The sequence below is a fragment of the Gobio gobio genome (assembly GCF_949357685.1).
Source record: "Gobio gobio genome assembly, chromosome: 19".
NCBI lineage: Eukaryota > Metazoa > Chordata > Actinopteri > Cypriniformes > Gobionidae > Gobio > Gobio gobio.
The window spans coordinates 37,674,070-37,696,594 of record NC_137112.1 but is presented as its reverse complement, the minus strand read 5'-3'; the positions used below and the strand labels follow the sequence as shown (position 1 = coordinate 37,696,594).

At 38.1% G+C, this 22,525-nt stretch overlaps 2 protein-coding genes across 2 annotated transcripts; one reads left to right on the top strand and one right to left on the bottom strand.

The window, feature by feature from the left end:
- Positions 1-336: 336 nt before the first annotated feature.
- On the top strand, positions 337-13,502 carry ace2 (angiotensin I converting enzyme 2; the record flags this gene model as incomplete). Its single annotated transcript, XM_079845362.1, has 18 exons — positions 337-519; positions 1,173-1,331; positions 1,453-1,546; positions 2,498-2,641; positions 2,785-2,897; positions 2,984-3,089; positions 3,235-3,332; positions 3,596-3,765; positions 4,927-5,153; positions 5,263-5,407; positions 5,501-5,599; positions 6,988-7,110; positions 7,265-7,443; positions 7,688-7,767; positions 7,858-7,958; positions 8,048-8,164; positions 9,963-10,157; positions 12,855-13,502. The coding sequence occupies 18 exons, from the start codon at positions 337-339 to the stop codon at positions 12,955-12,957; spliced, it is 2,436 nt and encodes an 811-aa protein (XP_079701488.1). The 3' UTR covers positions 12,958-13,502.
- On the bottom strand, positions 12,748-22,166 carry LOC307142976 (uncharacterized protein). The gene is made up of 5 exons (XM_079844214.1): positions 22,083-22,166; positions 17,742-18,078; positions 17,503-17,616; positions 14,807-14,940; positions 12,748-13,464 (listed from the first exon to the last, which is right to left on the bottom strand). The coding sequence occupies exons 1-5, from the start codon at positions 22,092-22,094 to the stop codon at positions 13,231-13,233; spliced, it is 831 nt and encodes a 276-aa protein (XP_079700340.1). The 5' UTR covers positions 22,095-22,166; the 3' UTR covers positions 12,748-13,230.
- Positions 22,167-22,525: the final 359 nt, after the last annotated feature.

Here is a 22,525-nt window from a genome sequence, read left to right as displayed (position 1 = left end):
AGCGGCCTACAAACTCCTGGTTGAGTGTTGAAGCTGATTTCTGCTGATGAAACTGCAAACTATTCTTCAATCTCTGACTCCTGTTCTTCATTCCTCATACCTGGTCCTTGGGTGCAGACATTTTCAAAACTATAAATATGGTAGTTTGAGCAGGAAATATGTTACGCAATCTCCAGTGAGACTCATTTACTGGAACCAACCCACCTGCATTCAAGCAGAATGCTGCTCTATTAGGTTATGGCATTGGTCAAAGTGCAAAGCAATCGAGTTGCCTTCGATAAAACCGTGCATGGGGAAAACAACAGCGTGAGTGTTGGTGGGACACACGCTGTCGTGATGTGTGCTCAGTGGCTCCTGCTTTTGGCCATGGCCTCTGTGGCCTGCTCTCAAACCGTGGAGGAAAATGCCAGAGAATTCTTAAAGAAATTTGATGAGGACGCATCCAAACTCGTGTACCAGTATTCCCTTGCATCCTGGGCCTACAACACAGATATTTCCCAGGAAAATGCAGATAAAGAGGTGAGTGTGATATCAACAGACAAGTAGAGCATCTCATTTTTGGGGAAAATATTAACTGAACAATCAGTATCACCTGAATATGGGTGTTCATGACAAATTAACCATCCTTTTCTAGCTTTTACAGAAAGTTTTTTACCAGTTCAACTATTGAAATGACAAAAAATATCACATTTTTAGGGAAAATATTAATTGAAAAACATCAGAAACTGGATATGGGTGTTCATGGCAAGTTGAGCCTCCCTTTATAACTTTTGCACACCCGTTTATAACCCATTAAACTATCGAAATCACAAATTATCAAATTTTTGGGGAAAATATGAATTGGACAACATCTGGATATGACAAATTGATCATCTTTATCTCATGACGATAGTTTATAACTAGTTCAGTAATTGAAATCACAAATGATCTCATTGTTGGTGAAAATATTAATTGAACAACATCTGGATATGACAAATTGATCATCTTTATCTCATGAGGATAGTGTATAACTCGTTCAGTAGTTGAAATCACAAATTATCTCATTGTTGGTGAAAATATTAATTGAACAACATCACTGGATATGGGTGTTCATGACAAGTTAAGCATCTTTTTTCTTCTTGAAATGACAAATTGGGTGTTTTATAATGAGTTCTCTTTAAACTTCTCTTCAGGCGGAAGCATATGCAAACTGGAGCGAATACTACAATAAGGTGTCTGAGGATTCCAATGCCTACCCTATCGATCAGATCTCTGATCCAGAGATTAAAATGCAGCTCCAAAAGCTCCAAGATAAAGGATCAGGGGCACTTTCACCTGACAAGGCTAGCGAAGTAAGTATGACATTGCTGTTTTTACAAAAATGCCTCCCAGACATTGCAATTCGCTTTCATGTTTCACTTCTCCTGCAAACGTATTGAAACTAAAATAGCCCCAATGCCTTGTGTATCACAGTTGAGGAACATCATGGCGCAGATGAGCACTATTTACAACACAGCGACTGTGTGCAAAATGGACAACCCCTCTGACTGTCAGACTTTGGAGCCGGGTAATGTCAGCCATACACTTATCACCATCCTAATGATAATGCAGAATCTCAGGATCATTAACAGACGCCTTGTTTCCATGCTCATGATGATAAAAAGTCTGTGTAAAAGGCTTCTACGATCTGATCTGCCTTATTCATACAAGTGTACAAACCTGAAAAAGGGAACTGTCAGTTTCTATTCTCAGATTACTGTTGAAAGTGGTGCTGTTTATTAGAAAAAGAGGATATAATATTTGAAACATAAGGTGAAGTAAAGGTAAAATGGGCCAGAAAGGTTTGACGTGTCATAGTCTTTTAAGAGTCAATAAAGATTCAATAATGAATCACCAGGCTAAAACACGGCAGAAAGATTCACAGAATTTGAGAAACGGCTGTCGTATGTTCAGTTATTAAATATTTTGGATCACTGGATTATGTTTTCAGTTCGCAATAAGAGCTCTCAGTTGGATTTATCAAAGTTAAATCCGAATTCACAGATTGGTAAAAAAAAAAAGGAGAGTTTGTAAAGTTGTCTGGAGCAATTTCTTTAACAGATTTAGGAGATTAATACAATAATGTTTGTAAGAGACATAAAGGATGTTTTTATTGTACACTACCTTTTCACTCATAATAATAAGAAATGTTTCTTAAGCACCAAATCAGCATATTAGAATGATTTCTGAAGGATCATGTGACACTGAAGACTGGAGTAATGATGCTGAAAATTCTGTTATGCCATTACAGGAATAAATGACAAAACAGCTATTTTAAATTGTTATAATACTTCACAATATTTCAGTTTTTATTGTATATTTGATTTAAAAAATGCAGCCTTGGTGACCACAAGCTTTCAAAAACATCTAATATCCAACCCCAAACTTTTGAACACTAGTGGATGTATGTCTTTTTAACATAAATTGCAAATTCACTTGACTTTCCAATACAATTACCAATACATTCTTCATTCAATAGGCCTAGAGAGCATCATGGCAAACAGCAAAGACTACGACGAGCGTCTGCATGTGTGGGAGGGCTGGAGAGTGGCGACAGGGATGAAGATGAGACCCCTGTATGAGAAATATGTTGATCTGAAGAATGAAGCCGCCAAACTTAACAGTACGAACTCTGTTCTCAATTTTATGACATAGGTTTTTAGTAAGCATAAATAATGATGTTACACCTGCTTTAACTTTATGGACAGCTGATGTGATGGTGCCCAACAATAACAAAACATTTTCACTTAATTTTTTTTCTGAAAGATTACGAAGACCATGGAGATTTTTGGAGGGGGGATTACGAAACCATTGATGAACCCAAATACAGTTACTCAAGAGACCAAGTTATGGAAGACGCCAGACGCGTTTACAAGGAGGTTGGTCCAAAAAATAAAATAAAATGAAAACAGACACTTTTACTTTGGCTTTGATTCATAAACTCACACTTAATATGATTTTCCAGATCTTACCATTGTATAAAGAGCTTCATGCTTATGTGAGAGCAAAACTGCAAGGTGTCTATCCTGGTCACATTGCCTCTGACGCTTGCCTTCCAGCGCATCTGCTAGGTAATATATTAAAAATATTATTAAGTGATTCACATTGTCAAAACTGTGATATTAAATGACAGCAAATAGAATAAATATATGCTACATAGTGCTGCCTGATGAAAAGTGGAGATATGGGTGACATTTTCTGACATTTCGCATTCAGGTGATATGTGGGGACGATTTTGGACCAACCTGTATCCTCTCATGATACCGTTTCCAGAAAAACCTGATATTGATGTGAGCTCTGCAATGGTGGCCCAGGTAAGACATGTGACCATTGTTTATTTTCTATACTCTACCCTTTTGAGCGTCTCTTTATCTCCAAGGTTTTATCTTTATATACGTTTAACAGTACAAGGTCAGTTCATATTTTATTTGATCAAAGATTAAATGTAATCTATTCTATTAATCATTTTGTTCTTCAGCTGGAGCAATAAAAGCAGATTAGGGAGTTGTAAATTGACAAAATGTGGTCATGCTCTTTTTTTATTTCCCTAATTAATTGACACCACTGTCCATTTCAGGGCTGGGATGAAATGCGTCTGTTTAAAGAGGCAGAAAAATTCTTTATGTCTGTAAACATGTCTGCCATGTTTGAAAACTTCTGGAATGAGTCAATGTTTATTAAACCTGAAGGAAGAGATGTGGTGTGCCATCCTACAGCATGGGACATGGGAAACAGAGAGGACTTCAGGTGGGGCTGATAATAATGCGTACATTTGGACAAAATGCTTGGTAACGATTAACTGGTAGATAAGATACTATTTGAAATTATTCAATTCAGTTTAAATATTTAAAATAATATTTCCTTTAGCTGTTTGCATTTATTTGATCAAATATAAAAAATAATACATTAATAGATATAATTTAAAGCTGCAGTCCGTAAGTTTTGGCGCTCTAGCGGTTAATAAACAGAACTGCATGCGTCTTGCGGAAGAACATTGCAGCCGGAGCTACTTCTCTCTGTTTATGTCTATGGCGAGTCACGCAGGGACTGTGCTCCTCCGCAGCGGTTCCTACCAGACCGGTCTGAAATAGTCCCAATATAAACACTTATTATAAGTGTACCATAATGATTCAGGGTAAGACAAAAACACGGTTTGGAAAATGGACTCATGTTGTACATTCTCATTATATCATTTTTGTAAATCTTGAACACAAAAAAAGTTACGGACAGCAGTTTTAAAATAACTGTCTATTTTAATATTTTCTGTGATGGCAAATCTGAATTTTCAGCAGCCATTACTCCAGTGTCACATGATCCTATAAAAATCCTTCTTTTTATCAATGATGACAGTTGTGCTGCTTAATAATAAATAAATAAAAATACTTTTATGAATTGAATCTTTCAAAAGTATAGCAATTATTAAAGAGATAGTTCACCTGAAAATGAAAATGATCCCATAATTTACTCACCCTCAAGCCATCCGAGGTGTATATGACTTTCTTTTTTCAGACGAACACAATCTGAGTTATATTAAAAAATATCCTGGCTCTTCCGAGCTTTATAATGGCAGTGAATGGTAAATGAGATTTTGAAGGTCAAAAATGCGCATTCATCCATTATAAAAGTACTCCACACGGCTCCGGGGGGTTAGTAAATCTAATTTACCAATCACTGCCATTTTAAAGCTCGGAGGAGCCAGGGTATTTTTTAATTTAATTTAACTCTGATTGTGTTTGTCTGAAAGAAGAAGGTCATATACACCTAGGATGGCTTGAGGGTGAGTAAATCATGGGATATATTTCATTTTTGGGTGAACTATCCCTTTAAACTCATTTTAATAGCTGTTCTCATTCTGTGCAATAATTGGCAAACATATTATGAGCAACACTGTAAAAACATCTTTTACAGAATCAAAATGTGCACTAAAGTGAACATGGATGATTTCTTAACTGTTCACCATGAGATGGGGCATAACCAATACCAAATGGCTTACCGTCACCAATCATACCTGCTGAGAGATGGTGCTAACGAAGGCTTCCATGAGGCTGTGGGAGAGATCATGTCACTTTCTGCGGCCACTCCTTCTCACCTGCAGTCATTGGGCCTTCTGCCTTCTGACTTCAAGGAGGACCATGGTAAAGTGCCATTGCACGCCGCGTCAAGAGTCCGACTACATCTAAATGATCAGAAACGGATTTTAGCTGATCATTCTTTACCAATACATTTTCTTTTTCGTATGTGCAGAGACAGAGATTAACTTCCTGTTGAAGCAGGCCCTCACCATTGTGGCCACTCTGCCCTTCACCTACATGCTGGAGGAATGGAGGTGGCAAGTCTTCAAAGAGACCATCCCTAAAGATGAGTGGATGCTCCGCTGGTGGCAAATGAAGTGAGTGACAGAAGAAACATACATCAGAATCCAAACATTGTGAAGTTTTATTCCGTTGCACAGTGTGGCTCATCACAATATTTGTTCCCGCAGGAGAGAACTAGTTGGAGTGTCTGAGGCTGTGCCCAGAGATGAGTCGTATTGTGACCCACCTGCGCTTTTCCATGTGTATGGGGATTACTCTTTTATCAGGTAATGCAATATGTAGTATTAATAAAGTGTTGCATTTGACAATGAGCTGACGGGCTTTGTCACTATACATCGCTGTTTTTGAACAATCCCAATATCGAGTCTTAAAACGGTTAATATTTCATATGTTGTGAATGTGAAGTCTGTGTAAAAGGCAATGCAGTAAAAATGCTGTTAACTGTGAAATAATAGCAAGAAACGTCTTTATATTGAGTTCTTCACGGACTGCACGGATAAACAAACATAGGCCTATACCTATATAGTCTCTATAGAACAAATTATGAGCCAGTTATTTTTAGTGAATAGAAACATACACTGCATATATTCCAGAAACAAATTACCCTTTTGAGCTGGTTCTTTCCAGTGAATCCATGTTGCACGACCAATAGCCCAATTCCTGAAACAAAATATTCCTTTGAACCGGTTCTTTGTAGTGAATCAGGACATATGTCGCGACCATAGACCGTAAAAAAATATGGACGACGCGACTTCATTCTCTTCTGCTGAAGAAAAGTGAAGCCACCATAGGTCCGAATATGGCGCTGACATCTGGTGCAAATTTGGGACCGAGTCTGCGCAGTAGTGACCTCGGGACCGGAGTCTGCACAGTTGAGAGCAGGAAGTAGAATCACAACATCAAAAGCCCGCCCACACTCTCGCAGATGAAGAACAATTCATTATATCGTTGTGTGAAATAAACAGTTATGGAAATGTAGAAATGTAAGCTAAAGCTCCAATCTCCTCTCAAAGAAAGTCTGTTAGTGCCTCAGTGAATACTTCACATAGAGAAGCTTTCAGTCTCAGCTGTCAATCATGACGTCACACCTCCTGTTTTTATTGCATCAACTAACTAACTAAAAACCAAACTTACTTAAAAAAAACGAACACTTGAAATGAAATCAGCATGATAAAAATTGCCTAAAATGACAGAAACCAACTTTGGAAAAAAATGATATGAAGTGTAATTTGATTGTTTAGTTTGTCTCGAGTCCATACACAGAGGGGCGGGGGTTATGACCTATACTGGGACCAACCACCTGGGGGCGATCGAGATGCTTTGGCTTCAGTTTTTAACATGAGTGCGGCAGGCTTGGTCACGACCAGGGTAGCTTGATTCCAGAAACAAATGACTCTTTTGAATCGGTTCTTTCAATTGAGTTGGTTCTTTAAAAAAGGCAACCTGAGAGAATGTTTTTCTTACTTAAACAAAATGTAACCAGTGTTGGGAAGTTACTCTAAAAAAGTCATTAATTACTTGCTATTACTTGATAAATACCATATATAAACCTCAACCAGTTGAACAATACAATAATATACATGAAACTGCTTTTTTAAATCTTTCAAATATAGGTATTAGTCATATGAATAGCCATGTCTTGTTTCTCTAATAGGTACTTCACTAGAACCATTTATCAGTTCCAGTTTCAAGAGGCATTATGTAAGGAAGCTGGCCACACCGGTCCCCTTCACAAATGTGACATTACCAACTCAACCAAAGCTGGTAACAAACTCAGGTACGTATGCAGAATTATTTGTTTCTTTGATATTGCTTATTGATATACTTACTCTACTAATAACTTTATACTGCAATAGACCTGTATTCTTTAATAGAATAAGATCAGAATAAACATAACCGCTATAAACTAACTGTAATATTTTGTTCCGCAGGCATATGCTTGAGTTAGGCCGATCCATGTCTTGGACTCGTGCTCTGGAAGATATTGCAGGAACCACTAAGATCGACTCCCAGCCACTGATAAATTACTTCAGCACTCTCATGGTGTGGCTGAAGGAGGAGAATCAGAAGAACAACAGAGTGCCCGGCTGGAATGCCAATATTAACCCAAGTTAGTATTTAATTTGAACATAAACATTACTTTTCTTTTATGGTCTGTGTAAATACCAACTAGGGTGTACTTATTTTTTTCACAGAGGATGGTTACATTTCTGTAGATTCATTTAATAAATAAAGCTATGGTTAAATTATATTACATTCATCTCACAATACAGTAAAAAATAAAGTTCCAGTATTGATATGCCAACATACTGTTAATTCAAAACTAAATTTTTCATTGGGCGCCTTACTCACAGCATCCTATATAAATAATGCAGGTTCAGAAAATTCCTTCAAAGTCAGAATAAGCCTAAAATCTGCCATGGGAGATGATGCAGTAAGTCTCTTTTAAATTTGAACAAACATAATGAATTACAGATACAAATAGAATGTGCATTTGCTAATTATTGTTTATTCTTATCTCCAGTACACCTGGAATACAAATGAAATGTATCTCTTTAAGTCCACTATGGGCTTTGCCATGCGTCAGTACTACTTGGAAAAAAAGGGAATAGAAATGAATTTCATGTAAGTATTTTTATCCTTCGCTAATTGCATGTCAGAGTAATAAGACTGATTCATTGTCATTGTAAAATTAACATATTTGTTGCACACAGGCCAGAGAATATCCACACATACGATGAGACCGCCAGAATTTCCTTTCATTTTGTTGTGATGGATCCAACCAAACCAGACACAGTTATTCCTAAGGCAGAAGTAGAGGCGGCTATCTGGTATTTCTTGAAACCATATTATGTAGAATTATAGAAAATTATGAAATATTGTATATAATATTAACAGTAACAATATTATTATTAAATTAAAGAATTGAATTATTTACAAAAATGTACAATGGACTATTTTATTAATATATTATGAATATATCTTAATCTTTTTATTTATTTATAATGAACTATTTTATCGGGACCCACTTTATATTAGGTGGCCTTAACTACTATGTACTAACATTTAAATTAATAATTTGATACAATGTGCTTATCGTGTAAATACATGTTTATACATTGCACTTACATTTTAAAAATTACCTATGTAATTACATCTGTAATTAATTTTTTAATACACTGTTGGCACTTACACCTAACCCTACCCTTAAACCTACCCATACAACCACACCTGTCCCTAACTTTACCCGTATCCAAAAGTGTTTTGCAATACAATATGAACATAATATGTACATTGTACTTATTTTTTTTTAATGAAAGTAGCCTACTGTTACCTTCTGTGGTGCGTCAGGGAAGAGTCAGAATCAGAACTTCAAAACAATAGATGGGTTTAATCAAAACAGGAACAACCAACCAAACAAACATAACAACATTAAGAACGGACAAAGAGTGCAGGGAAGTGAGTCCAATGCTGCGTCCCAATTCGCCTACTTATACTACGACCTAAAAGTATGTACTCTTTTTGTGAAGAAAAAGTACAATACTTTTGAGTGTGTAACAGAAGAGTATGCAAGCTTTGGGACATACTACTTCGTCATCTTTAACGGACTCTGTCGCTTAGTTACGTGCATCCCGTCACCGTTTAAACTGCCCTGTCAATCATCGTCACAGTGAAATATAATGTGGATAATATTGAATAAATATATTTTCGTCAGGTTAAACGTCGGACTCGCATAACTGTCATGTTTGTATTTTTTTTAACACTTTTTATCCATGTTTGTAGTTCTAATCGAATCCTCGTTCGTTTCGCAATGGGTTGTGGGCAATATCAGCCGTTAGAGTGCTCATCGATCTGCACTTCGATTTTCTGACCGGAAATAGTAGACCATCCGGGAATCTTTGGAATACTCTTTTCAACATACTACGATTTGGAACATACTAATTATTTTTTTGAATACTATTAAGTATGGATAGTATGCGAATTGGGACACAGCACAACATAAAGGGAGTGCCAATGATGCAGGGAATCCAGGGAGAGCGGGAAAGATGATGAGGGAGTGCGTTCAGGTGTGAGACAGGAAGCATCTTGGGAAATGGAGTCCGGGACAGGCCTGGATTGTAATACCTACATAGTAGTTAAGGCCACCTAATATAAAGTGGGACCAAATATTTGAAAATTAATTTAATTATCCCATGCTTTATTCTTAATCTCAACACAGCTACACTCTAAAAAAAAAAGGTTCTATATGGCACCAAAAATGGTTATTCGTCGTAATCATAGAGCAACCACTTTTGGTGCTATATAGCTTATCTTAACATGTTCTGTATATGGTAGCGGTGCTATATAGCACCTTAGTTAGCGGTGCTATATAGCACCTTAGTCAAAGAACCGGTGAAGAACCTCTGAAGAACCACTGAAGCACCAAAATTGGTGCTATATAGCACTTAAAAAGGTTCCCCTATGATTACGAGCCAAGAACCATTTTTGGTGCCATATAGAACCTTTTTTTTTTTACAGTGTACTGAAAACATTGTAATATTTGTATGAATATTGGATGTCATGATAATTACGGGGAAGTAAATCAATTGTTCCAGTGACCACAGAATTTCCCTTATTAACTCTTCACAGGCTGTCAAGAGAACGTATCAATGGTGCATTTCTACTCAATGATGAAACACTGGAATTTGTTGGGCTTCTGGCAACATTAGCTCCACCCAAAGAGGAAAAAATTACAGTTTGGCTGGTGGTGTTTGGAGTAGTAATGGGAGTGACTGTGTGTGGGGGGATCTACCTCATTACGACAGGGATATTAAACAGGAAGAAGTAAGTATGGAGGGGAAGCCCCTTCAAAAATGAGTCAATCCTCGAACGTGGCTTAGAAACAGTTTAGTGACTGTGAAATATGCAATTTTTTTTTTTACGTATTACAGATTGGTATGTTTGTTAGAATTGCATCATCATAACAGCTAGGTGTACATATAGCTACATGCATTGTGGACATTTAAAACAATTATACACAGAGTACACAATACACAAAGTAAAGGCATGTTCACACCAAGGATGATAACTATAAAGATAAATATAAAGATAGAGTTCTAAAAATCTGTTAATATTGACCTATCCTTGACCCAGCCCCTAAACCTACCCGTCACTGGGGTTTAGACAAATTGTACAAATTTGTACGAATTAGCCACCTTGTAAAATACGTACAAATTGGTTGTGAGATGGCATTGGCTATAACAATAACGGCACAGAGAAACGATATAGTTGGAATCACTTTCAGAATGATTTTATCGAGCTGATGAACGATAAAATCATTGCCAGCCAATTAGAATCCATCCTGCTGTAACAAGCTCAAGCATTTAAAGTGACAGTGGATGCTCATATTGTTATCTTTATAGTTATCATTCTTGGTGTGAACGGACCTTAAAACTTAGTTTTAATCGGCTTTGGCCGCGACTCTGGAAGACTTGGAGTTAAAGGTCCTGTTCTTCGTGATCCCATTTTTCAAACTTTAGTTAGTGTGTAATGTTGCTGTTAGAGCTTTTATAATACCTGTAAAATTATAAAGCTCAAAGTTCAATGCCAAGCGAGATATTTTATTTAACAGAAGTTCCCTTTCAAAGCCTACAGCGAACGGCTGGTTAGGACTACATCCTGGTATTTCCTGCTTTAATTACGTCAGTAGAGCAGTATGTCGACTAACCTCCGCCCACAAGAACACGCGAAAAAGGGGGCGTGGTCTTGTTGCTCCCGCGTGGAGAATAGGAAGTGTTGCGTTCGGTTGCGTTCGTATAGTTTGTTTGTTGCCATGTCGTCGAGACGCTGTTATTTTCATCCCGGAGTCAAGTCACCTTTGTTTGGCTTTCCCAGGGACGCTGTACTTAGAGATCATTGAGCGCATGCATCCCCGTTATGGTAAGAGGCGTGACCTTTCCGGTAATGTTCGCTAAGCTGCTGTCGAATCACAACACGGGAACCGCTGGCACAATCAGAACTCGTTACGTATTTCTGAAGAAGGGACTTCATAGAACAGGGAAATCTTTCAAGCCGTTTTGAGGACAGTGAAAACAGCAGTATACAGATAAGTAAATTGTGTGAAAAATACTGTGTTTTTTTACACGCGAAACATGAACACATGTTATATTGCACACTGTAAACATAATCAAAGCTTCAAAAAAACACGAAAAACGGGACCTTTAAGCTTTTCTTTGAGAAAAGAACAAAGAACGGCACTGAAGTCATTCATAAGAAAGGAAGATGTGTTCGGAGTTTTGCCGACCGGATACGGCGAAAGTTTAATCTATCAACTAGCTCCGCTTCACCTTCTTCGTTGCTCTGGTTGGTTGTAGCGCTATCCTGTTGCGTGCAGAGGGAATTTGAAAGACAACTGTTTATCCCACCCCTCGGATTGAGCCCTGCCAATGGTGTGTTCCCAGACCCAACATCTTGATGTGGGTCTGGCTTGTCAGGCTACACTGTGACCACAACAAGTGTGGAATTGATTTTCTTACATTATTGCAAAAACTTGTTTCAGACATTATTGAATGTGCCCAGCTAACATGGAACGTTCTCAGAACTTTGGCTAATGTTCTGGCAAGGTTCTCTCAAAGTTATGAACAAATGTTCTTCCAGTAACGCTAATAGAATGTTTGTTTATAGTTATAGTTACTTTAATAATGTTCTCAAATTTGTATTATTCATGGAACTTTTTGGACATTCGTTTAACATTTTTTTTAAAGTTACTACTTGTTTTAGAATGTTCAGAGAACATTCAAAAGTAATATTCCTAGCCAGACAAGCCAGACCCACATCAAGATGTTGGGTCTGGGAACACACCACTGGCAGGGCTCAATCCGTGGGGCGGGATAAACGATTGTCTTTCATATTTCCTCTGCACGCAAGAGGATAACCAGCCAGAGCGCTATCAGTGGTGAGACAACAATCACAAGCAGGTTGTGGCTGAGTTCCATGCGTTTTCCCACCAGCAGAGCTAGTTGATAGATTAAACTTTTGCTGTATCTGGTCGGCAAAACTCTGAACACATCTTCCTTTTTTAAGAATGACTTTGGCGCCATTCTTTGTTAGCAGGGAAGTAGCAGGGAATTCACGCGGAACCGCCGCAACTCTACTGTCATTATGTTAAGCCCACCCACCGACTCACGTATACACGGTATACACGATGTGATTGGCCTGACTAGAGTTTGGTTTTTCAAGCTTGCGATGCTAACGGAGAGTTGCTAGACTAACCTGGCTGCAAATTACATTTGCTACCGCTAGGGTGCGTCTAGATTTCTAGGCTATAACATTCCCATAATGTTTGCAAAATCATATAATGGAATGTTCCCTTAAAGTTCGCAAAACCAAGAAAAAACTTTAAACTTTTTTTTAAAAAACAAACTGGACATTTTGAAGACATTCAGAAACTTTATTTCATAACTTAATTTGAACGTTAGCAAAACATTCTTATAACATGTTTTTGTTATGAGTGACTAAATTATTATTTCCAATTTCTTTCAGGAAAGCTAAGAAGGCTGAGGAGACTGAGAACCCATATGATAATTCAGATGAAGGAGAAGTGAACAAAGCCTTCGAGCAAGACATTGAACAAACAGGACTGTAAAGAAACATCAAAATTGAGAGTGAATACCTGATGTTAAATTGTAAAAAGATATATGAACACATGATAATATGATAAATGATAAATTATCTGTAACCAACAGCATGGCTCAAATTGCTAGAAGCTTATATAGACAGATGTAAATAGAGATTAATATTATAAATATTTTTTTTTTTTTTACATACAATAAAAACATACCCAGTGCTGTGGTACTACAATATAATGAAATGTCAGCATAAATGTGCAAAAAGAAGCACACTGAATAAAATCCTTATTTTAATATTTAATGGTTTTTGTGGCATCCGTCTCAATTAAGACAAAGCAGTTGCTGGATGTAAGTTTGCCTCTTTGCATTTGCACAGCGTTACCATCTACAGTGTGAATGAACCATCCTCTGTGGAACGCTGACTCAAAATGCCGGAGACCATCCGGGGTTTGAAACATGTAGAAAAGAAGGGCTGATTTTTCTTGATCATCTCCAGAGACTTGTAGCTTCTTTTTGTCATACCTCTGAAATAAACATGGTTTTGTTTAACCGTAGCTAATGGGAAATAATGTATTGGTGGTATTGGTTATTTGCAACACCGAACAGGCATAACATTATGACCTAATATTGTGTTGGTTACGCTTTTGCACCCAAAACAGCCCTGACCCATCGAGGCACGGACTACACTAGACCCCTGAAGGTGTGCTGTGGTATCTGGCACCAAGATGTTAGCAGCAGATCCTTTAAGTCCTGTAAGTTGCGAAGTGGGACCTCCATGGATCGGACTTGTTTGTTCAGCACATCCCACAGATGCTCGATTGGATTGAGATCTGGGGAATTTGGAGGCCAAGGCAACACCTCAAACTTGCTGTGCTCCTCAAACCATTTCTCAACTAGGGTGCATTATCCTGCTGAAAGAGGCACAGCCACCTGGGTATACCGTTTCCATGAAAGGGAGTACATGGTCTGCAACAATGCTTAGTTAGGTGGTACGTGTCAAAGTAACATCCACACATGGATCACACTGCCTTCGCCGGCTTGTCTTCTTCCCATAGTGCATCTTGGTGCCATGTGTTCTCCAGGTAAGCGATGCACACGCACCCGGCCATTCACGTGATGTTAAAGAAAATGTGATTTATCAGACCAGGCCACCTTATTTCATTGCTCCGTGGTCCAGTTCTGATGCTCACATGCCCATTGTTGCCGCTTTCGGGGGTGGACAGAGTGGGCAATGGCACCCTGACTGGTCTACGGCTATGCAGCCCCATACGCAACAAACTGCGATACACTGTGTATTCTGACACCTTTCTATCAGAACCAACATTAACTTCTTGAGCAATTTGAGCTACAGTAGCTCATATGTTTGATCGAACCACATGGGCCAGCCTTCTCTCCCCACGTGCATCAATGAGCCTTGGCCGCCCATGGCCCTGTCACCGGTTCACCACTGTTCCTTCCTTGGACCACTTTTGATAGATACTGACCACTGCAGACCGGGAACACCCCACAAGAGCTGCAGTTTTGGAGATGCTCTGACCCAGACGTCTAGCCATCACAATTTAGCCCTAGTCAAACTCGCTCAAATCCTTACCCTTACGCCCATTTTTCCTGCTTCTATCACATCGATATCATTCACTTGCTGCCTAATATATCCCACCTTCTAACAGGTACTGTGATGAAGAGATAATCAGTGTTCACTTGACCTGCATGTCAGTAGTCATAATGTTATGCCTGACCAGTGTATATATTACATTGTCATGCTATTCAGAAAATTTTAAGATACAAATAACACAATATACTTTTGCTGTACAGCCCTAACAAATCACAAATGCAAAATCAAGAAACAGAACATTATAGAAAACTTACTGTAATTTTTAAAGCCTTTTCGTCTCCGTTGTTGGTGCAGCAGAAGTAGTTATCTGTGCCAGTGAAGTTCAGCACAACAGGAACACCTGATTGTGTGTCTTTGGTGGGCATGCATTGGAAGATGGTGATTTTTGCTGCATAATTCAAAATATGTGAACATTTTATTTTGAAACAACAGAAAACAAACAGAACTACCTCAAGGAAAAGTGGCATAAATGTGATTTTTTTTTTTAAAGGTCCCATGGCGTGGATTTTTTTCATTATTGTATAATGTTTCTTGAGGTGTACTTATATTGTTAGTATGATTTTTACATCATAAAATGTCATAATTTAGAAATAAAAGGCATTTTTCGATCCTGATATTAGCCCTCTGGCTTGAATGCTCTGTTTGAAGGGGCGTGTCTGCTGTGAGACTTCAGTGAAAACGCCCACTGTTGTGATTGGCTGACATCTTTGCATTTGAAATGAGTATTAGATCTTGTGGCGGAGGGGGTGTGGTTTAGCGAGATCTGCACGCACTGCCAGTGCCAGAGAAAGAGACTCGTAGACCAGACGGAGAGCTCTGGAGAAAGATAGATTATTGAGTTGTTGTGAGCGCAAGTTTATTTTGCTTGTATCTGAGAGTTCTGAATAAACACGAGTCCCAGTCACGCCGACCCTGTCGTCTTCCTCCTTATTCCACGAACTTTGTAACATGTGGAACCCCTCTCGAATACTTTTACTAAGTTGTTTTACCATTACAGCTGTCGAGCATTATTTTTATATCTTTTCCCATCACATGAAAAGCTGCAATGAGGAGCATTGAGTACAGAGACACAGTCTGTTGATCACGTGAATGCAGTGATCTCGTCATAGCAACACGTTTTCTCTCACGAAATGCTTTCACCACAACTAACAGCAAACACGACAGCGATATGAATACAGTAAGAGCTTTGTTGTGCAATATAACAGCGTCATTCATTCAACCTGGTCTCACAGAATTCCGTTAAATGAACACGGCCCCTTAACTCAAAATCTTTGGCAGTTTCACGGAATCGCTGAAAATTCCGTGATGGGTCCACGGAAGTGATTCCTATGTAAGTCAATGACAGTAAAAAGTAGACATGATTTTATGAATATTTATAGGCTACTTTTATATTTTGGAGCAACTAACTCCACTCCTACCCTAAACCTACCCACTCTCAACAATATAAAACACATAACAGGCAAATACAAGTACAATCACAGGTATTTATAGCAAAAACTGACCAAAAACAGTATAAAAGTATTAACTCATGTTGCATTCCAAGTCTTCTGAAGTCACACGATGTCTTCATGTAAAGAACAGAGTTGATCTTAATGTTTTAATCGCTAAAATGATGATCCCGCCGCTCCGTGAACACACTCCTTCATATCTCATTAAAATAATACACACAACTTTTTTAATGACGCAATCTGTCACGAGACACACGAGAGCCAATGGCATTTTACAATCGAAGTCGACGTAATGACACAATTGGTCACGAGACATACGAGAGCCAATGCTGTCAAAGCTGACGTAACGTTTCTTCCGGCGGTAAAATTTGAAATGTGTTTATGATCTTTGGCGGATGGACTCGACACTACTGATGGCTTTTGGGGATTTTCTTCACACAAATCAAACGTTTGGCCTCGGAACACTTGGAATATTTGTTCTTCTTGAATAAATTGTGCCTGCAGTCGTATCTGCCTGTTATATCCGTTTTTTTATAATACACAAATTGGTAGGTTTAGGGAAGGGATTGGTTTACTTGTTCAAAACGTGTCTGAATACTGTAAATAAAAAAAAAAAAAGAAAATAATTATAAATAAAATTGTGCTGGCTGATTAAATCGAGAATCACACTCCATGTCATAATGGCAAAATCATAGTTTCATGACGATAACCATGCCCAACGCGTCTGTATACTGTCATTGACTTACATAGGTATCACTTCCGTGGACCTATCACGGAATTTTCGGCGATTCCATGAAACTGCCACAGACTTTGAGTTAAGGGGCCCGTGTTCATTTCACGGAATTCTGTGAGATCAGGTTGTATTCATTATAACGGCAGTTTGGGCAAGTGTATACATTCGCAACGTGTGATTGACCGATCCGAGCATTATAAAGAGAGTGTTCTTTGATCGCTAATCTAGCATCTAATCACAATTTAAATATCAGATTTGTTTCATGCTACTAACAGAAACAATGTGAAGTTGATCGTTTAGTCACTGGCTTGATTCACGGATGCATAAACGATTTATAAAGAAAGTCTGCGTGAACTTGAATATTTAGCTACACATCAGAAATCACTGATCACAGATCAGGCATTAATGAACACTGTTACTCACTGTTTGGGGCGGTGCTGTCGAATCCATATCTCAAAAGCCTGTGCTAACATTGCGAAACAGAATCCATTTTCTCCAAATTCTCTGCGCAGGCAAAGCAGAGAAAGGGGAGGTAACGTTTCCCCGTATTACGACATACAGGGAAGATTCCAGATCGGCTCATCTGAGCTTTCATTTTCTCAAAGGCAGAGCAGAACACCCAGAACTCGGTTTACACCTATCAAAATTACTAGCCACTTGGGGACCATATACAGGCTAGGGAAACTCATATTAATGTTAAAAAACCTCATAAAATGAAATTGTCATGCCCTGGGACCTTTAACATAGATTTTCATTATTTGAGACAAACCTGACATAGTGTCCGCCAAATGTATCTGATTATGTCCACATGCAATATACTTGCATTTTGACTTCAGGAACAAGTTGTTATGTTCTTTAATCAGTTTCCCAATTGATGTAGAATCTGTGAAAAAGGCAGCAGATTATTCAGTCAGAAGATTTTTTGAACAATAGAAAAAGGAATGGCCACTACAATATGAGTTACCAATTCAAATGGTGACAAATAAAAGATTATTGAATATTTCTTACTAAAGGCAAGATCAGCTTGCTCAGGCATGACCACAATTTCCTTAAATTCGTGATCACAGCTGCAGAAAGGTTCGTCAGAGTCTTGGTCAACCAGATTGAAAAACATGTTTGCCAGGGAAACAAGCAGCTGATCATCATCCTCTTCGAAACAGTCGTCCTCAAGGTCCTCGTCTATCGACTCTGTTTGTGGATGTGGCAGTTCCTGGTGCCCACCCACCTCCAAATCTTCCTCACTTAACATCGTCAGGCTGAATCTAAGTTTCATCTTCTTTTTCATGCCACAGGTGTCCTCAGATTCACTCTCTTCTGTTTTTCCAGGGCTCGTACGGTGTACAATCTGAGAGGAAATGATTTGCTTCAGTGCAGTTGAAGAAAAGCCAAAGGATTTATGTAACACATTGAGGTGGTCTTAAACATATTTGTTTCAAATACCACCCACACATGACCACATGATCATTTTGATTGTTCTGACTAGGCGAAACGGCCAAAGTAGAAACGTCAGTTTCATTTCTCTCTTGTCGTAAACAGGGATGTGACAGAATTACAGTTTTTCTTCAGTCGCTTTGGTACATTTCTCAGATCAGAATTGAAATTCTCAAAACCTGTTCACTCTTCACATAATTATGTCACTTCTCATTTCTTTGGACAAGTTGCAAATGCTTTGGTACATCCATGCAAATGATTAGGTACAATTCTCTGCTGTTTCCTCCATTATCAATTAAATCAAACTTCCACATACTCTAAGGTGTAACCTACAATTTACAATAATTGTCATCAAAACTTTAGCCAAAGTTTACATCAGAACAACCCTTCAGAGTACACTGTTATATTGACAGCATGACTAAGCAATTTGACCGTCTTGTCCGTACACAATGACACAAGGACTTGTCATTCTGATGGCACTGACATGTTCATTGACACAGATACTTACTTTTGAGAGATGAACTAAGGATTTTGAGCAAGAGACTGGCTTTTGCAGGTCATTCATGGTGTTTTGCTATTTGTACGAATTGCTTTGAGAAATGCACTTACTGTTTTGCAAATGTCGAGGATGATTCAAGAAATGTACCAAAGTGACTAAGAAAAATTGTTGTGCTACTTATCTTTTTATCTCCCTTTGTAAATAAGAAGAGATGATAGACTGACAGATGGACGGACAGACCAAAAGTTGTAGTTAAAGCACTGAACTATATGAGCATGAACATTCTTGTTCTCGTTTTGTTCTCTTTGCACTCGTACTAAAAATAGTGCTTCAGGGAGAGCACGTTCTCGCAATGGTTAACAGGTCAATACATGCTGTAAAAAATGGTCTGCTCATTGTTAGTTCATTAACTAATGTTAACTATGACACCTTATTGCAAAGTGTTACCTTTTATTTTGTGATATCAGATAGATAGATAGATAGATAGATAGATAGACAGACAGACAGACAGACAGACAGATAGACAGACAGACGATGATAGACAGACAGATAGATAGACAGACAGACAGACAGACGATAGACAGAGACAGACGATGATAGATAGATAGATAGATAGACAGACAGACAGACAGACAGACAGACGATGATAGACAGACAGATAGATAGACAGACAGACAGACGATAGACAGACAGACAGACGATGATAGATAGATAGATAGATAGATAGATAGATAGAAAGACAGACAGAGAAACAGACAGATACAGATAGATAGATAGATAGATAGATAGATAGATAGATAGATAGATAGATAGATAGATAGATAGATAGATAGATAGATAGATAGATAGATAGATAGATAGATAGATAGACAGACAGACAGACGATAGACAGACAGACGATGATAGATAGATAGATGGATAGATGGATAGATAGATAGATAGATAGATAGATAGATAGATAGATAGATAGATAGATAGATAGATAGATAGATAGTAGGGCTGAGCAATTTTATCGATTCTGCGATATAAATCGATATTTTTTCTCCCACGAAAGTATCGATTTTTAAGCCGCGAGTATCGATACATTAGTCCCATTCAAATCCCCGTGTTTACCCCCATTTGCGTTGCAGGAAGAGCGATTTGGTCAGCCAGCCGCTAGTATCGCTGTAGAGCAAGTTACCCGCACTAACTTTACACAGACGCCGACGTCTATCTCTTCTTGTTTACGGAGTCAGAGCGAGGAGATTCAAGAAAATGGCGGCGAATATAAATCCAGTAACGTTACCTTCATGCTTAAAAGCAGATGTGTGGGAGCACTTTGGGTTTAAAAAGAAGAAGGAAAGCGACGATTTAGACTCAGGGGTCAACAACATGAGTCGCCGCAAGGACCACACGAGTTGCCCGCGGGTCTGTTCTAAAAATAGCTCACCATAGCAGCTGCGTTCAGTCGCTTCCGTGTTAATTTAAGCGCAGGGCTCGAGTCCAGACTGAAGCCGAATATATACTAGTGTCTGTAAAATAAACTGCTAAATTACTCCTGCATGTTATGCGTCTGTGTGGATGACGAGCGCCGCGCGCGCACTCGCTCTTGTAGTCTCTGCCGACACGGAACGCATAAACCGTCACTTCATGAGAATTTACATTTATCATTTGAGAAAACTGGGTGCGTCTCATTCTGCTCCTGGTTCAGTAGTCAGGGCACTGATCAGGACATAAGTCAATGGGCTGATCCCTGACTGAACTAGGGAGCTGAATGACTGAGACGCGCACCCACTGTCATATCATGAACACAGACACTGGTAATCACGGCAACCCGTCAAAATAAAAGTTCGGTTTAACGTGAAGAGATTGACTACAGATTGTAGCCTACAGTAAATTTAGCTACGTCTCTATGTAATAATAATACGTCTCTACTAATAATAATAATTATGAAATAAATAATACTAATTATATAATTATTAATGGTTGCTTATTTTTCACTTGATCTTTCATTTATAAACAATGTTTACTTTTAAACAGCATAAAGCCTTTACATGTTTATGTATTGTTTACTTATGATTATCATCATATATAATAAAACATTTATTTAAAAAAAAAATAGTGGTATTGTACCGACTACTGGAACTACTACTATACTCTTTCAGGTGTAAAACAGTTTGGATAGTTGTTAATAAGAGAATTATGATGCATTATTTAAGAGTTTTAAGTATTATATAACATGAGTAGCTCTCTTTGACTTTCTTTTTTAAAAAGTAGCTCTCAAATGAAAAAAGGTTGGAGACCCTTGACTTAGACAAAGCATTGCGGTTGGTTTGCAAGCTGTGTGACACTCTGCGTGAAATACTCTGGAAATACCAAGTGTCAGTGTCAAGCTAAAAAAGCTGTCAAAGAAACTGTTCAGAACAGGCCACTTGCTGCAATTTTTAAAACTCCATTTTTAATTTCAATACTGCAATTTATTTACTTTTCAAAGGCTTGTAAGCTACAGTTTGCACTGTTTCAATAAATGGAACAAATTTTCTCAACACATCTTTGATTCATTTTGTCCAGCATTTGCAAGCTGTAGACTCTCTGTCCCGTCAGAGACATATATTGTGTAATTGATGATTTTAGTTTTCAGTTCAGTTAATTCAATCCAAGTAAATGAAACGCTCACAAGATGTCACCAAAATCACTCTGTCCCCTTTAAATCTTTCAGAAAATGATGTAAGTGTATCGAATTATATCGAATCGTATCGTTGGCTGAATATCGTGATATATATCGTATCGTGAGCTGAATATCGTGTATCGTATCGTATCGTGAGATTAGTGTATCGCTACAGCCCTAAGAGATAGATAGATAGATAGATAGATAGATAGATAGATAGATAGATAGATAGATAGATAGATAGATAGATAGATAGATAGAGAAACAGACAGATACAGATAGATAGATAGATAGATAGATAGATAGATAGATAGATAGATAGATAGATAGATAGATAGATAGATAGATAGATAGATAGATAGATAGATAGATAGATAGATAGATAGATGACATTGATGAATTACAATTTTAAATCTATTTGGTAAAACTTTACACACAGTTTCATGTTAACATTATACATGAATTAACAATGAACAATACTTCTCAGCATTTACTAATACATATTTAAGATCAAAAGTTGTAGTTAAAGCACTGAACTATATGAGCATGAACATTTTTGTTCTCGTTTTGTTCTCTTTGCACTCGTGCTAAAAATAGTGCTTCAGGGAGAGCACGTTCTCGCAACGGTTAACAGGTTAATACATGCTGTAAAAAATGGTCTGCTCATTGTTAGTTCATTAACTAATGTTAGCTATGACACCTTATTGCAAAGTGTTACCTTTTATTTTGTGATATCAGATAAAAATGAACATGTTGAAATGAATTTACATACCTGTGCTGCCATGTTGATCACGGTGCTGATAAAAAGAATGTGAGCCCTGACTCTGAAACGCTGCCTTTTCAAAGTCAGTAACCCTGATGTGGTCGGAAAAGGAAGTTGTAATTGACATTATACCAAAACATGAGGTTTGGCTGGAAAAATGCGGTTTGAAAATGCTGGATTTAAAAGATAAATAATTTTTTTTTTTTTTTTTTTCTATGACAAGCTGAGTGGTTTATGGAGGTGCATGGAAAAGTTCACAGTTTGGGAGGTGGTAATGGTGAATGTGGGGATGTACCTACCACTGGGGCATTCAGCAGTCTGAAGACGTCATCAAAGGGGAAGCACATCAGGAATGAATCTTTGTTTTGCGGTAGTAGTGTTGGATTACAACTGGTTTAGAGACAAGGATGACGCAATTTTTGCCTGTAACACGTTTTAACATTAGAATTACA

Bases quoted from the DNA above. Each gene is read 5' to 3' on its own strand.
- LOC307142976 (XM_079844214.1), bottom strand. The intron at 17,617-17,741 runs GTAAGAAATATT...CCTTTTTCACAG, and splicing joins GCAAGCTGATCTTGCCTTTA to ATTCTACATCAATTGGGAAA. The intron at 14,941-17,502 runs GTTTGTCTCAAA...TGAATTATGCAG, and splicing joins TTTGGCGGACACTATGTCAG to CAAAAATCACCATCTTCCAA.